The 15,098-nt window shown below is 33.9% G+C and overlaps 1 protein-coding gene across 1 annotated transcript in view; it reads right to left on the bottom strand.

The window, feature by feature from the left end:
* MALRD1 (MAM and LDL receptor class A domain containing 1) overlaps window positions 1-15,098 on the bottom strand; it is a 520,465-nt gene that overhangs the window by 138,411 nt on the left and 366,956 nt on the right. The window contains 2 exon segments of the mRNA XM_023533144.1: window positions 5,524-5,642; window positions 5,645-5,677. Coding sequence (XP_023388912.1) covers window positions 5,524-5,642; window positions 5,645-5,677 — 152 coding nt within the window.

Here is a 15,098-nt window from a genome sequence, read left to right as displayed (position 1 = left end):
AAAAGTAGATGAACAGATTTCATGAAATAAAAATGTAAAAGAAAAGGTGCTTTAACTGAATATGGTAAAATTTTTTGTGAGAATTCATATTAGCTCGTGACCCAGACTTCTAAGCAAAATGATTTTTGGTTCTTTTTCAAGGTGACTTTGTACCTAGTCCGTTAGTAGGCAGGTGTAAGAAATATCTTCTTTTGCAAATTCCCATGTCTGTGTCTTAAAACTGGGCCACGATTTTAATTTTTAGCAGCATAACGCTTCAACTTGAGGTCACTTCTTTTTCTGCTTTTATTATATTCTAAAGAGTAAGCCTAGTTTGAAGGTCAAATTAGATGAGCTCCTTCTCTTGAGTGCCGGCCTTTGCATTTTGCGTGATTCCTCCCCATCCTTCCTAATTTATAATTTCACAGCAAGTTATAGCAGTAGTTTTACCATCCTAAGTTTTATTCTTCTAATCTACTCTCAAAAAAGGAAGAAATCACTAAAAAAAACTTTGGCTTGTTTTAACTGTTGTTGTGGTACATCACTTGGGTCACGTCTTAGAAACGATTGCAATGCACCAGTGTGTGGCATGTTGAGAACTACTGCTCCAGCACATGGCTTTCCATATTTCTGCTTAAAATATATGAAATGCTCCATTTAGATTATGAAAGTCTGCTTGGAGGGCAAAAATCTGCTTAAGTATGCTCAACGACTCTTACACGTCTCTCTACCCTGAGGTATCGCATATCCTATTGTTACCTCTTTAAATGTGAACAATAAGCTTCTAGAAACCCATTTAGGTAAACGAATTTATCTGTTATCACTGAAGAAAGTTTTAGGGAGTCAGTCATTTCTTTTTCCCTGAGCAATTAGCAATTTCTATAAATTACAAAAAATGTTACAAAAGTGTTAGTTATTTATTAAAGTTACCTATCTTCCTTTTTGTATCTAGAAAAAATTGAGTCTGGAGTAATAAAAATTAGCCATTTTTAGAGAAATACTCTTGTGTCAAATTTTATCTCTTTTCATAATCATTAAAAAACGCACATTAGTTAGCATTAAATATTAAAACAAGCCAAACTAAAACTAATCTCATGGAAAATTAATTTGGTTTATTTAGGGCTCTTTTGGCACTGTGGATCAAAAAGTAACTAGTGCCATTTTACGGAATGCTTTAAATTTTATATGTTGGTAGATAATTGAAAGGCAGAAACTAACCTAGAAAATAAAGTATGTATTAGCATTGTTCCATAATTACCTGAGCCTTTGAATCAAAGGATACTGATGTCTGTGTGAACATTTTATTATTCTGAATATTATTCATTTACCATCATGCTTCCCAGTTCCTATAAAACATTTGCTTTCTTTATGCAATGCTCTACTTTGCAGTCTGGGATAAATATGAGTCGTTTGGCTTTTTATCCTAAAGAGTAATAGAAAAGATCATAATCGAATTTCTCTTTGATCTCACCAACTGTATCAATCTTGACTGTGTTAGCTTACATGATGCCCTTCATTAATATACTAATGAAATTAAAGCATGCTTGATTTAGATGCCAGTGAAGATCTAAGTCTTGCTCATTCATTAGTGATTTCCAGTCGATCCTTATACTCCCCTTTAACCGGAGCCATATCTTCTCAGCCCCGGATTCCTGGAGCTCATCTTCTAACCTGTCTTCCTGTTTCAATTCCACTTCTGGCCTCCTCCTACCCATCAGTTTTCATCCCTTTGCCTCACAGCAGCCAGGAAGAACTTTTAAATTTTCAAATGAGGTTATATCATTCCACTGTTTAATACTCTCTGCTATGGATCGAATTTTTGTGTCCTCTCACAATTCACATGTTGAAATACTAATATCCAAGGTTTTGGTTTTCTGACGTGGGGCCTTTTGGAGGTAATTAGGTCATGAGAGTGAAGCCCCTATGGATGGGATCAGTGTCCTTATGAGACACGAGGAAGATGATCTCTTTCTGCCAGGTGAGCACACAATGTGAAGGCAGCCATCTGCGAACCAGAAAGAGCTCTGGTCAATGCCAGAAACTGAAAGGGCAGGGACCTTGATCTTTGACCTGTCAGCCTCCAGAGCTGTGAGAAATAAATTTCTGCTGTTTAAGCTACCTAGTCCATGGCAATTTGTTATAGCAGCCAAATTGACTAAGACACTCTTCAGTGACTTCTCATGGTTCTTAGAACAAATCTAATCTCCTTATCATCCCTACAAACCCTACATGAGGTGACCTCTGCCTAGCTGTCTGATCTCTCTTTTTCTCTCTCTTGCTATCCTGGCCCTCAAATTCCTTCCGCCTTTGAGCTTTTTCATTTGCTTGGCCCTCTTCCTAGAATGTTCTTACTCCATACACACACACACACACGCACACACACGTACTGATATATATGTATCGACATATCTATAGGTATCAATATCTATATATAGATATAGATATTGATATATAGATATTTACGTAGATTAATATATATACACATACTAATATACTCAAAATTAGATATATATTATAAATGGCATTTTAGAATACATATTTCTTAATATCTGCTTTAGTTATTAATGAATCATAAGCATCTTCATCACTAATCATTCATTTACAGTATTAATTTTTCCACGGTGCTTCATAGTAAGAATGAGTATATTATATTTCACTAATATCAGGATATTTGACTTCAGATGCTTTCAAAGATTTACTATGATAAACAATAGTGAGATTAAAAACCTTATAATAAACATTGTTCACATCTATCTTTATTTCTTTATATTTCTAGTTGTAAAATGTTTTGCTCAATAATATAAAAATTATAAAGAATTTAATTGCCAAAATGTTCTTTCTAATTGATAGCAATGGATAAGAATATCTCTTTTTCCACACTCATAGTGACCATTGGATATTATCGTTCTTTTTATTCTTTTAAAATCTCTTTTTAATATTAGAAATAAGAGGTTCTTCATCACAATTCTAGATGATAGTATTTAAACTTTGGATCTCAAGTTCTTTAGAAAATAAACGCACAAATATAAGTCATCAGATCTCTCATAAGGAATAATCTGTCAACCAAACTTCCCCATGTCATACTACAGACAATTTTTTCAAATGCAACACATCAGTTGAAAACCCTTGCCCTAGAAAATGTAGTAAAATATGGCACTGTCATTCACAAAGTAGAAATTATAAGAAAGAAAAAGTTGCATATGAAAGAAGAGTATGTTGCTGGAAGCTTGTTATAGAGGGAAGAAAGAATGTGTTTCTGCTTCATTAGTTCATTCACATGTAAACATATTGTACATTCAGGAAGTTTTCCGGTTTGGGAATAACCTAAGCTTCTCCAGAGCAAGAGGTGAGAAAGTAAGACTTGCCCAGTACCTGTGATCCATCAGTGACATAGGAAACATTATGAAAAGAATTTACTGTGGGTTTCTGTAAACCCAAAGTTAGGTCTTTTTCAGTAGCAAGACACACAAAGAGAATGTTACTGGCTCAGGCAAAATAGGATCCAGGATTTAAACAGAGAAGGTACCATTCTGTCTCTTCCTCTTCCTTTAGTTCTGAATCCCTCTGTGTGTTAGCTTCTTTCTCAGACAATCTCTCTCCCCGTGCTGGGAAAGACAGCTGCCAGTCGTAGCAAATTAATCTATATCTTTACGATCTGTAATACAGAAGAAAGAGAAATCCTCCCATAATCTGCATCAAACACTGGAGAATACTATGAATGGCTGGGGTCACCTGTGAAGGTGGGACGTGAAAGCCACGGTGGCAGTCAAACCTCCCAAGACAATTTGGAGTTAGGGCAACTCCTCTATAAAAAACTGATATCAGGCTGACGACGAATTCTCCTCCACTATTCTTTCCAGTAGACCACTCTTAAGACTGCCAGGGGTGTAAAAGCATCACTACACTTAACTGCTGCCCTCTAATTAGAAAACCAGTAATCACCGAAAAAAGCAAGATACTAGAAATCAAGACTTGAGGCCAACATTTCCACTGCAAAGGTTCACAGAAATGGCAAAAGCAGCAGTGGGCTGTTTAACTTGGGGAACTAATGTAGCTGACTCCCGTGGTTAGGATTTAACATTCAAGTTTTGGGGAATAAAAACTTTTGGTCTATAGCACTGACTGATGGCTGGTGAACAGTTAATTGAAGAAGCAACTTTTTGTTGGAAAGGGACTAAAATCTGCTTGTATCTGTTTAGAAATGTCTGTTGGCCTTTCCTTATGTATTTGCTTTCATGAGAAACAAATAACCATTGAATGGTGTTTTCTTAACTCATGGCAATCTATGTTTAAAAACTTCAGTAAAAATAATGTATTGTGGTTATAAATTACCCTGGATAATATTTAGCATCAGCAATAGGCTAATCTACTGAACGGTCACATATTGTATGTAAAAACAATGAAAAAAATCCAAAATTTTCACATGATCTGCATTTACTTACATGTATCTAAACTGTTAAAGTGAATCTCTTTCTTCGTTGGTTTTACTGACTTCTCTTTGGGAAAACAGACATTCACATAGAATCAGTATAAATTCTTCACTTTCTTTGAATGTTTATGTTTTTACTTGATAAGAGCTCTGTTTTTCCATCAATGGCTAGACTGATCAGGCCTTTTTCCTTTTTCTCCTTTCTCTTGTTTTTTCCTTAGACTTTGAAGAACTGCATAAAACCAGAGAAAGAACGCTGGGTAAGAGACTAGACTTTTGAAATTGGATTTTTTTTTTGCTAGTCTCAGTTTCTTTATTGGAGATTTGGGAAAAAAATATGCTACCTTATCAGGTGAATGTGGGAATAAAAATGGATAACACGTGTAAAGTTTATAATACACAGCCTGAAAGACAGGAATCACTTAATAATAACTGTTATTAACAGGGGTCAATGTTTGAGTTAGAGACAAAAATTCCAATTGGATTTATTCCAATAAAAAGAGATTGTATAATTTCAAGACAATAACACTAAGTGTTGTGTGCTGATATATAGTCTTTTAATTAGAAATCAAGACTTCAAAATTGGTTCATGAAAACCGAAAAGCTCATTGATCTTTCATACAATGAGAAGTACAAATGCAAAAATCCGTTTTCTAAAAGACATTTGTGTTTGATGCAGAGTCTTGATTTAAATTAGATAAAAATGGAGCAGGCATGTTGTTTTTAGTGTGAGTTGATACATATTTAAAATTTTAATTTTGCTTTGCCTTTACTCTGGGGAAGAAAATTCTCTTCATCGTTATCCCTCTTATCACATTTCTTCATTGTCCCTAATCTACATCGTTATTAAAAGATACATGTAGAATTCTTACATCTCTAGATAATCTTTTAAATACCATGTGCCATAACTGAGTTCAGGAGGCAGCCATAAATGAATAAATTTTGAATGAAATTAAGATGAATGACAGCACTGATTGTCAAATTCCCATTGCCCCAGAAAGAAATGAGAAATTAATGAAATCAGCATTAATCAGGTGTTATGTTACCCAAAATAATATTTAAGCACATGCTATGAATATTTTAGTGAAACACAGATCTCTGTCTTCCTTTTGTACCTTTAATATTGCCATACGACTGGGATCAATCATGCAGAACCAGAACCCGACAGGACACATTCTGAGGCTTGCCCGGAAGTATTGGGAAGTAGTGATTCTTGCAGTGTAGCCTTCTTTGATGATGAGTTGACATACAGGAAGTGCTGGCAAATACCTTAAAATAGATTAATATAATTTTTTTGAGTAGAATGATATTTTGTAGTATAATGCAGTACGTATTTAAACAATGCACAAATTTCATTCTTTCTTCAAATACACGCACACACAATTAAACACAATCCATTTACATTTTGTGAGTTATATATCATTAACGTTTAATTCTTTGAACAATAACAAAAAACCATCACCATGATCATGTGATTCAAAATATTCACCTGGAGATGTGACTTTTGCATAAAGTGATAAAAAAGTTTTTTGCATTAATTCTGAAAGTGGATTCCTTTTCTCCCAATTTGCTCAAACTTGTCTGTCAGTTTCAAGCAAATAAAATATTTTGTATGCTGCATATATAGCGGGTTTTGTGGGTTAATTGATACTGTACCTCATTTTCAGTTGCTCTGATTCTCACACTGACCACAGTAGTAGTGAATGGCGATACTACAAAATGAAATGTTATTCTCAAAGTCACCACATTATTTTTTTTTCTGAGTAATAAACAACTTCCATTCTCCTCCATGGTATTAATATGTGAAAGATCTCTCCATTTAAACAGAACTGGATTTTTTTTTTTTTTTTTACAGACATGATCAAAATTCATCAAGTATATATACATAGACACACATATATACATATATATATACAAACACTTTCTTAGGTTAAATATTTATTTGTAGTTCTAAATTGAGGCTATTAAAATATTTTCTATTAAAAGTATTTTTTAGCATTGTTACCGAGATATATGTTTTTAGCTCATTAATGGTGAATTAATAGTACAAGAGGCTTCTTTTATGAAGTTTGCCCTTTTTAATAGTAATTTTTAAGTTAAATTTATTTGGGTGACATTGGTTAATAACATTATGTTAATTTCAGGTGCACAATTCTGTAATACATCATCTGTATATTCCATTGTATGCTCACCACCCAAAGTCTAGTCTCTTTCCGTCACCGTGTATCTGACTCCCTTTACCCTCTTCGTCCTCCCCTTGCCCCCGCGCCCTCCCCCCGGTTACCACCATACTGTTGTTGTCTGTGTCTATGAGTCTGTTGTTGTCTGTGTCTATGAGTCTGTTGTTTTGTTTGTTCATTTGTTGCTTTTTCTTATGCAGACCTTGTATTTACTTACTTAGATTTACAGGTAAGTATTTCTCTCTTTTTTTTTGCTGCTAATGTAAATGTTACAGTGTTTTTAATTTCAAATTCCAATTGTTCATTGCAGGTAGATAACAGAGCAAATGACTTTTGTGTCTCAACCTTGCATCCTGCAACATTGCTATAATTGCTTAGTAGTTCCAAGACTTTTTTGTTGCATCACTGAGAATTTCTATATAGATGATTATGTCATTTGCAAAATACACAATTTTATTTCCTCTTTTCCAATCTGTAAATTCTTAATTTTCCTCACTTGTCTTATTGCATTGGCTAAAACTTCCAAGATGATGTTGAATAGGAGTGAGAGAAGCATCCTTGTCTTGTTCCTGGCAGGACAGCATCTAGTTTCTCCCCATTAAGTTTCATTTAGCTGTATGTTTCCTATAAATATTTTTTCCCCAGATTTTTTGAGTTATAATTGACAGATAAAATAATAATATATTTACGGCATATAATTTGGTATTTTACATACATGTACGTTGTGAAAGGATTCCTACAATTGAGTTAATTATAAAGAACTGGCATAATTGCTTTTTAAATGTTTGGAAGAATTTGTCAGTGAACCCATTTAGGCTTAGTGTCTTTTTTGTTTTGGAAGGTTTTTAATGTTTTATTCAATTTCTTTAACAGATATAGGCCTATTCAGATTATCTATTTCTTGTGTAAGTTTTGGTAGATAGCGTCTTGGAAGGAACTGGTACATTTTGGTTGTCTAATTTGTGGGCACAGAGTTGTTCATAATATTCCTCTATTGTCATTTCAATAACAATGAATCAATAATGATGGTGTTCCTTTATTTCTGATAGTATTAATTTATGTTTTCCCTTCTTTTTTTCTTTTTAGTTAACCTGGCCAGAAGGATTCCAATTGTATCAATTTTTCAAAGAATCAGCTTTTGGTTTTGTTGATTTTCTCTATTCATCCCCTGATTTCAATTTCATTAATTTCTTCTTTAATTTTTATTATTTATTTTCTTCTGCTTACTTGGATTTAAATTCTCTTAATTTTCTAGTATTCTAAACTGGAAACTTAGATTTTTGATTTTTGATTTTTCTTCTCTTCTAATGTATGCATTCTAATATATGCCAAAACATCCCCACTAAGCTCTGCGTTCACTGAGTCTCACAGTTTTTACTGTAGCTAATTGGGTTATACCATTGTTTTTCATTTGTTTCAAAATATTTCAAAATTTCTCTTGAGGTTTCATCTTTGACCTATATGTTATTTAGAAATCTGATGTTTAATCTCCAAGTATTCTTGGGTTTTCCAGTTATAGTCCTGTAATTGATTTCTACCTTAATTCCATTGTGGCTCGAGAGCTGAAATTCTATGATTTCTATTCTTTTAAATTATTTAAGGTGTGTTTTACAGTCTCAAATTGGTCTATCTGGTGAATATTTCATGTGAACTTCAGAAGAATGTGCACTCTGCTATTGTTAGATGAAGTGCTCTACAGATGTCAATTGCATGAAGTTGGTTGATGGTACTCTTCAGTCTAACTGTGTTCTTACTGATTTTCTGCCTGCATATCTATTACTGATAGAAGGGTGTTGAAGTTTCTAGCCATAATAGTGGATTCATCTATTCCCCTGCAATTTCGTTAGGACTGCTTTATATATTTTGACATTCTGATGCTAGATGCTTATACATCATGAATTGTTTGTTTTCATATCTGGAAAATATGAAAATATGTGGCTTGCACGACCTAGATATACCTAGACTTCATGTGTCAAACTACTCAGAACTGTGACTTATTCATGAAGAATATAAGTTTTTTAATTCCAAGCTACCTTTGATTAAATAAGAACATCTAGGTTTTCCTTCATCTTATTGCCTTCTATATCCTTGAGGATTTCTAGTGCATTTAGACTACATTTTATGGGGCAAACTTTAAGACAATATCCTGAAGAAGGAAAATATGGTATAACCCAATTAGCTACAATAATAACTTTCCTTATATAGCTAAGAAGTAACTGAAAGTGTCTGAAAGTGTGGAATCTATTCATTCTATATTGGATGTGAAGAAATAACCCAAATATTTCATAGCTCAGCTCTTAAATTGTATGGCATATAAAATGAGAACTAATGTACTTCTATCTCAAAAACAGATCATGTTTACATCAGACTTAAAATGTACCTTTTTTTTCTTCACGTTTTAGTGCTAATCTAATGTTGAAAGTCAAATATTTAGAGCAGTGGGAAAAGAACTAATTGTGTTCACTGATACAAATTTAATACATTTTACAAAGTTAGGAATTCTGATTTAAAAGGTTAGTTTTAAGTTTGCACAGCAAACTGAACTCAATCTAACCAAGCTCTTCACTCTCAGTCACTGTCAATAGGCTACTAATGTAACTCAGGTCACAGCATGCTTAGTGTCACAGTAATTTTACTTACGGCACCCCAGGTGGGAAGCAATATTTTAGTTTATTATGTACTTAAATCTAAAAAACTTATTATGTATTAATATTCTAACACCGTTGCAGGTATTTAAAAAACTAATATACACAAATAGATAAAAAATTATTTCATTCTTAAACAGTCACAATTACTTTCTTTTGGAGGGTGAGCCTATTAAACATTGCTCAGATTCTCCATCCTTTACATCAGACCTAACTCCACCATCTTCATTTCCCATCCCATACTTACTTCCCCTAGTACTTACTTTCATCAGAGCAACTACTGAAAACCAGTGTAGTGAAGATATTACATCATTGAAAGGATGTAGGACAATTTAATGTTTGCGTTTTAGGGCTATCTCGTGAAAATCAGTTTTAAAAATATATCATTCACTGGGGATGATAATATTCTATTATTTCACAGCAGCATCTTTATTTCAGTATAAGACAATGTTATGCAAAGCTCAGCATCAAAGCTGGCAATTCCATCTATTATTTAGGGAACTCTGGGTAAGTTTTCTTTCTTTTTTAAATATATATTTTATTAATTTTTATTTTTCAATTAAACATTTATGTAATTTACAAAGTGATCATCTTGATTAATCTAGTACCCATCTGGCACTATACATAGTTATAACAATATACTGACTATATTCCCTATGCTGTACTTTACATCCCCATGACTATTTTGTAACTACCAATTTGTACTTCTTGATCCCTTCACCTTTTTTATCCCACTTGGCAATTATCAGTTTGTTTTTTGTATCTATGAGTTTGTTTCCATTTTGTTTATTCACTTACTTTGTTCTTTAGATTCCACATATAAGTGAAATCGTATTGTATTTGTCATCATTTGATTTATTTCACTTAGCATAGTACCTTCTAGGTTCATCCATGTCACTGCAAATGGTAAGATTTCATTTTTTTTTTTTATGGCTGAGTAATATTCCACCATATATAACACATCTTTATCCAATCATTCCAATCATTTATTGATGGGCACTTTCATATATTAAGTTTCAAAGTATCTCCCATTAGCTTCTTCTAATTTGCATATTCAATTTTGGTCTTACAAAATCCTACAGTGAAACAGAAAAATCAGAAACTCAATTCCTGGGTGATGCATTAATGCATGAAAATGTGAAATTTTACCCATTTTAAAATTTAAGAATGCAGAGCTATGACTGAGAATTTAGAAGCCATCATTGCAAAGTTGGTCTTGGGGATTTTTATTTCTGGAACTCTAGCATATCTAAGTTTGCTTTTGTAAGGAGAAAATAATATTCCTACTTGAGAGTCATAAAGGTGAAAAGTTGCTGAGCCTCTTGAAATTATTAATAGAAATATATTAATTCTCCAGGAACTATGTACTATATCACAAATTTACAAAACCTTATGTTGAATTATATTTTCAGAAATAGATTCATTTTTATCTAGCAGCTCAGAGTAGACCCATTTTCAAACATTTATAAACTTTCATTTGCTTCATTGAGAATTATCTATTTATATCTATCAAAATCTTTGGTAAAAGTCACTCGAGCCTCTTGTACAAAGTTCAAAAATTTTTAAAACGAATAATAAAACTTAAAGTCTCAACTGCCACAGCATATTTAGAATTTAATGGTAAATCATTAAACCAGTTCACTTTATTCATATGTGACTCTGGAATGATCAACAACATTCACGGGACAGTTTATAAAAGCAGAATTTTTTGTTGCTTTGATTTTGGACTGTTTTATAGCTTTCTGTTGGCCATTTTAAAAGTTACTTAACTTTCATATATTAGATCTGATGCATTCAATTAAGTTTGTAACATCTATTATACGTTAATTAAACATTACCAGATGCAGTACTGTGGAACGTGGGCATTCATTAAATATGTCAGAGTTTTATCTCTCCCATGCCCTCTGCCTCCTGATATTTTGCACATTTCAATTTAATACTTCAGTTTTGCTTGTACAGGCTTTATGATTACAAGTTCTTAATATTATTAAGGTACAGATTTCATATTTCATATAATAATTAGTTAAAATCAGGCACTGAGTAGAAATCTCTCATTAATATTTATTCTTCCCTTAAAATCTTTTTAAAACAATTGCATGTTTTTGAAAACTGGGGGCCACTTAGTGTCCAATAGTATGAATTCAGTATCAAAATGTACTTTGTTCAAATCACCATTGTTACTTGGCATTGGAAATGCCGAAATGTATGAGCCCCCTTCAGTGCCCATCATCATGCTTCGCAGACACTCTTTCACTCTCGTGTTGGTGACAGTAAAGATTCTAATTTGCCTTTTAGATCTTATTAACTATAATCTTGAGTTTTTGAAAATGTTTCCTTGAGTTATTATGCTATAAGGTAATACATTTGACATTTCTTTTTAGAAAAGACAGTTAATACTTTTAAAAGACAGCTATATTTTTACAGCTCCGGTGCCCTCAGTAGAATCACACTCACTTGCACTAGGGTCAAATGACAAAAGACAATTTCCCACTTCAAGTGATCTGAATTCACTCCTTGCTTTAAATTGTAGCCAATTTTAGTCTTTTTTTTTTTTTCTTGCTCATAAAATGAAGCTGCCTAATGGCTTTATAAAAATGCAATGCAATATGCCTCTCTTTCAAAATAGCAAAATGCTCCCTTCTTCAGAGTAGACTTACTTAGGCTTGGCTCCACATCCTCTATCATTTCTGCCTGTCCCTCTCTCTAAAATAGAAGGGTGCATAATGACTATCAGTTGAAATGCCCTCAATCTCTTTTTGTATTTTCATTTTCTTTCCCACAGATTTTCAAGGTGCTGGCTATTTGTGTCTGCAAGTTTTAAAGGCCATGAAATGTAAGCATGCTCAGAGAGAGAACAAAAGTTTCCACAAAGTTGTCAGATAGCAAGCACAGACAGAGAGCCTCTGAAGTCAAATTAAATTTCCTCATGATACTTGATAGAAGTGTCTGTCAGTATATCATTTTTATTTGCTTTTTGAAGGGCTGTGCATTGAATAGATTTGGCATTTCTTTACTGCTATCTTCCAACAGTTTATTCTTTAGGTTTATTCTCTTTTGAGAGTAATTATTACCTATTAAGAAAACCACTTTTCAGCAGAACGTCTCATTTTAACATTATAAACGATTACCAAATTTGGTGCCATTATTTTTTTCTCCTCAGTATGCACTGATCTGATATAAAAATGAAGCTTCTAGTTATGACATGCCTACATGGGGTAACTTCATTTTATTTTGAAAGCTTCTAATTTGTTCAATAGCAAGTATATCTCAATCACATGATGATGATATTTGGATGGATTTGGCTGGCACTTCCTGTAAGGCTAGGTAAAGACAAAGGATTCTGAATTTCTTAATTGTCATATTGGAAGAACCTCTTTATGTGTCATTTTCTTGTCAAGATGCCTTTGGAAACATGCATTGGCTTAATAGCATTTCCGTAACTTGATTTCTTTTGCCAAATTAAAATTAATTAGGAAACTTGTTTCCTAGTCAAGTAAGAAGGAAGAACTGATAAATTATAAACCTTTTTCTTTATGAAAGTGATAAAGGGTTAAGAGCTTCGACTTCGTTTAGATTTAAGATCTATTTTACCTGAAAGAATATAGAAAACAAATAACAGAAGAATATGTTTTAATCGAAACAGGAAATGATATTATCAGATTCTTTTAATGAGTATGTAATGAACAGAAACTGTGGGCAGGAATGCCCACTAGTTAAGCCTGTAGGCACTGGAGATGTGGGTTTCAATTCAAATCTTGACTCTACCACTTATTAGGTATATGACCTTGGGCAACTTATTTAAATTCTCTAGGACTCAGAAGCAATAAGATATAATTGTAGTAGTTACTTTAGCCGCAAGGGGTTATGGTAAAAATGAAATGATACACTATATGTAAAATGCTTAGAACACAGTTGCAAATTAGTGCTATTCTTCTGGGAAATTTAGAGAATAGATAGAAAGATGATTTTAGCAGTTGAAAAAAGACCATCAATCAAGTTATTGAGGGAATAACTACTATACAGATGGCACCATGTTTTGAAATTGGATATTTGGGATATGAGCAAGTTATGGCTAGGAAAATATGAAACTTACTCAAAGAACTTGCAATAAAAGCTAATGATACGTACTACTGAGAAGACAAGCTCTACATCAGACTACCTGGGTTCAAATCCAAACTCTGATACTTGCCTTTGATTTTGGGCAAATCACTAAATCCCCACTGTGTCTCATATTCATCTATTCATCTTCTATCAAATGGGGACAACAATAATAATATACAGCTCACTGGGGTTACTGTGAGTATATAACACCAAATATTGATGTAGGTCATAAATGCTATGTAGTTCCACAGATTAAAGATGGCTTAAGGTTGGTGAATGAGGAGACTTTATAAAATACATGTCATTGTATCAAGATATTAAAGGAAATAGTGGAGATGGTAGTAGACAAAGAAATCAGTTTAGAATGGTAAAGAGCATTCTAATATATATGTATGTGTGTACACACACACACACACACACACACACACACACACACACACACACAGAAACTTCTGGTTTCCAGTTCATCAAATACATGTCATTGTATCAAGATATTAAAGGAAATAGTGGAGATGGTAGTAGACAAAGAAATCAGTTTAGAATGGTAAAGAGCATTCTAATATATATGTATGTGTGTACACACACACACACACACACACACACACACACACACACACACACAGAAACTTCTGGTTTCCAGTTCATCAAATACATGTCATTGTATCAAGATATTAAAGGAAATAGTGGAGATGGTAGTAGACAAAGAAATCAGTTTAGAATGGTAAAGAGCATTCTAATATATATGTATGTGTGTACACACACACACACACACACACACACACACACACACACACAGAAACTTCTGGTTTCCAGTTCATCATGTAAGGAGCTTGGAAGACATCAGTCTCATCTTCTCAGTAACAGAAAGGCTGAACTAAAAAGCAAAAACTCTTCTTGGATCCACCAGAGAATAGAGGAGAGGTCACAGGGCAAACCACCATCCCCAAAATTGGAGAGAGAGAGAGAGAGAGAAAGAGGCAGATACAGATAACCACAGTTTAGTGGAGCACAACGCTACAGCAGGAACCACCAATGGAGCCATTACTGGGTTAGGAATGTGCCAACTGTAATTAACAAATTGCTGGAGGCTCGGTGTGGAAAAGGCAGAGAGATAGGAAGTCTGGGGGGCAAGTCTTAGAAGTAGCCCAAAGTTTTACCTCTAGCAATCCTAACAGTTCTTGCAATGAAGACTGGAAAAAAAATCCCCTCTGCTTCTTTCAGGGGGAGGGGAAAGTGACCATTCTGAGGTGTGCCTATTTTCTCAGCCAGGTCTAGATGTCCTCTTTCGTGGAAGGGAAAGGACTTTATTCGATGAAGGTCACTGTGTAAGCGTGCAGGCTCACTGCAAGATTGTGATCAAATCACAGGACTGTAGAGTGCTTCCCTTCCCCTGACCTCGCCACTTCGCACCTTTCACCTTACCACCCATCAGTGGGACCCCTGTATATCAGCAGGGGACTGTGACTGAAAGAACTCCACCTCTCAGAACTCATTTAAGAAATCTCTACAGAAATCAAAGTGCAAGGGAGACAAAAACAAAGCCGCCAGAGGAAATTTTACTTTCTGACACCTACGGCTACAACAAACAGTACTCTCGAACTAACTCCAAGCAAGATAAACAAAAACTTCACACAAAATGCCTGTGTACCCCAGTGCCTTTACTCAGTACACTGTGCCCTCTATCAAGAGAAAATTACAAGTCATCCTAAAAACATGACATGACCGAAAGTTGACATTTATGACACCCTAAGGATATTTGAGGAA

This window comes from Pteropus vampyrus, unplaced genomic scaffold (assembly GCF_000151845.1).
Source record: "Pteropus vampyrus isolate Shadow unplaced genomic scaffold, Pvam_2.0 Scaffold96, whole genome shotgun sequence".
In the NCBI taxonomy this organism is placed as follows: Eukaryota; Metazoa; Chordata; class Mammalia; order Chiroptera; family Pteropodidae; genus Pteropus; species Pteropus vampyrus.
Note: the sequence above shows the minus strand (reverse complement) of the source record. Positions and strands in the feature narration are given on the sequence as shown.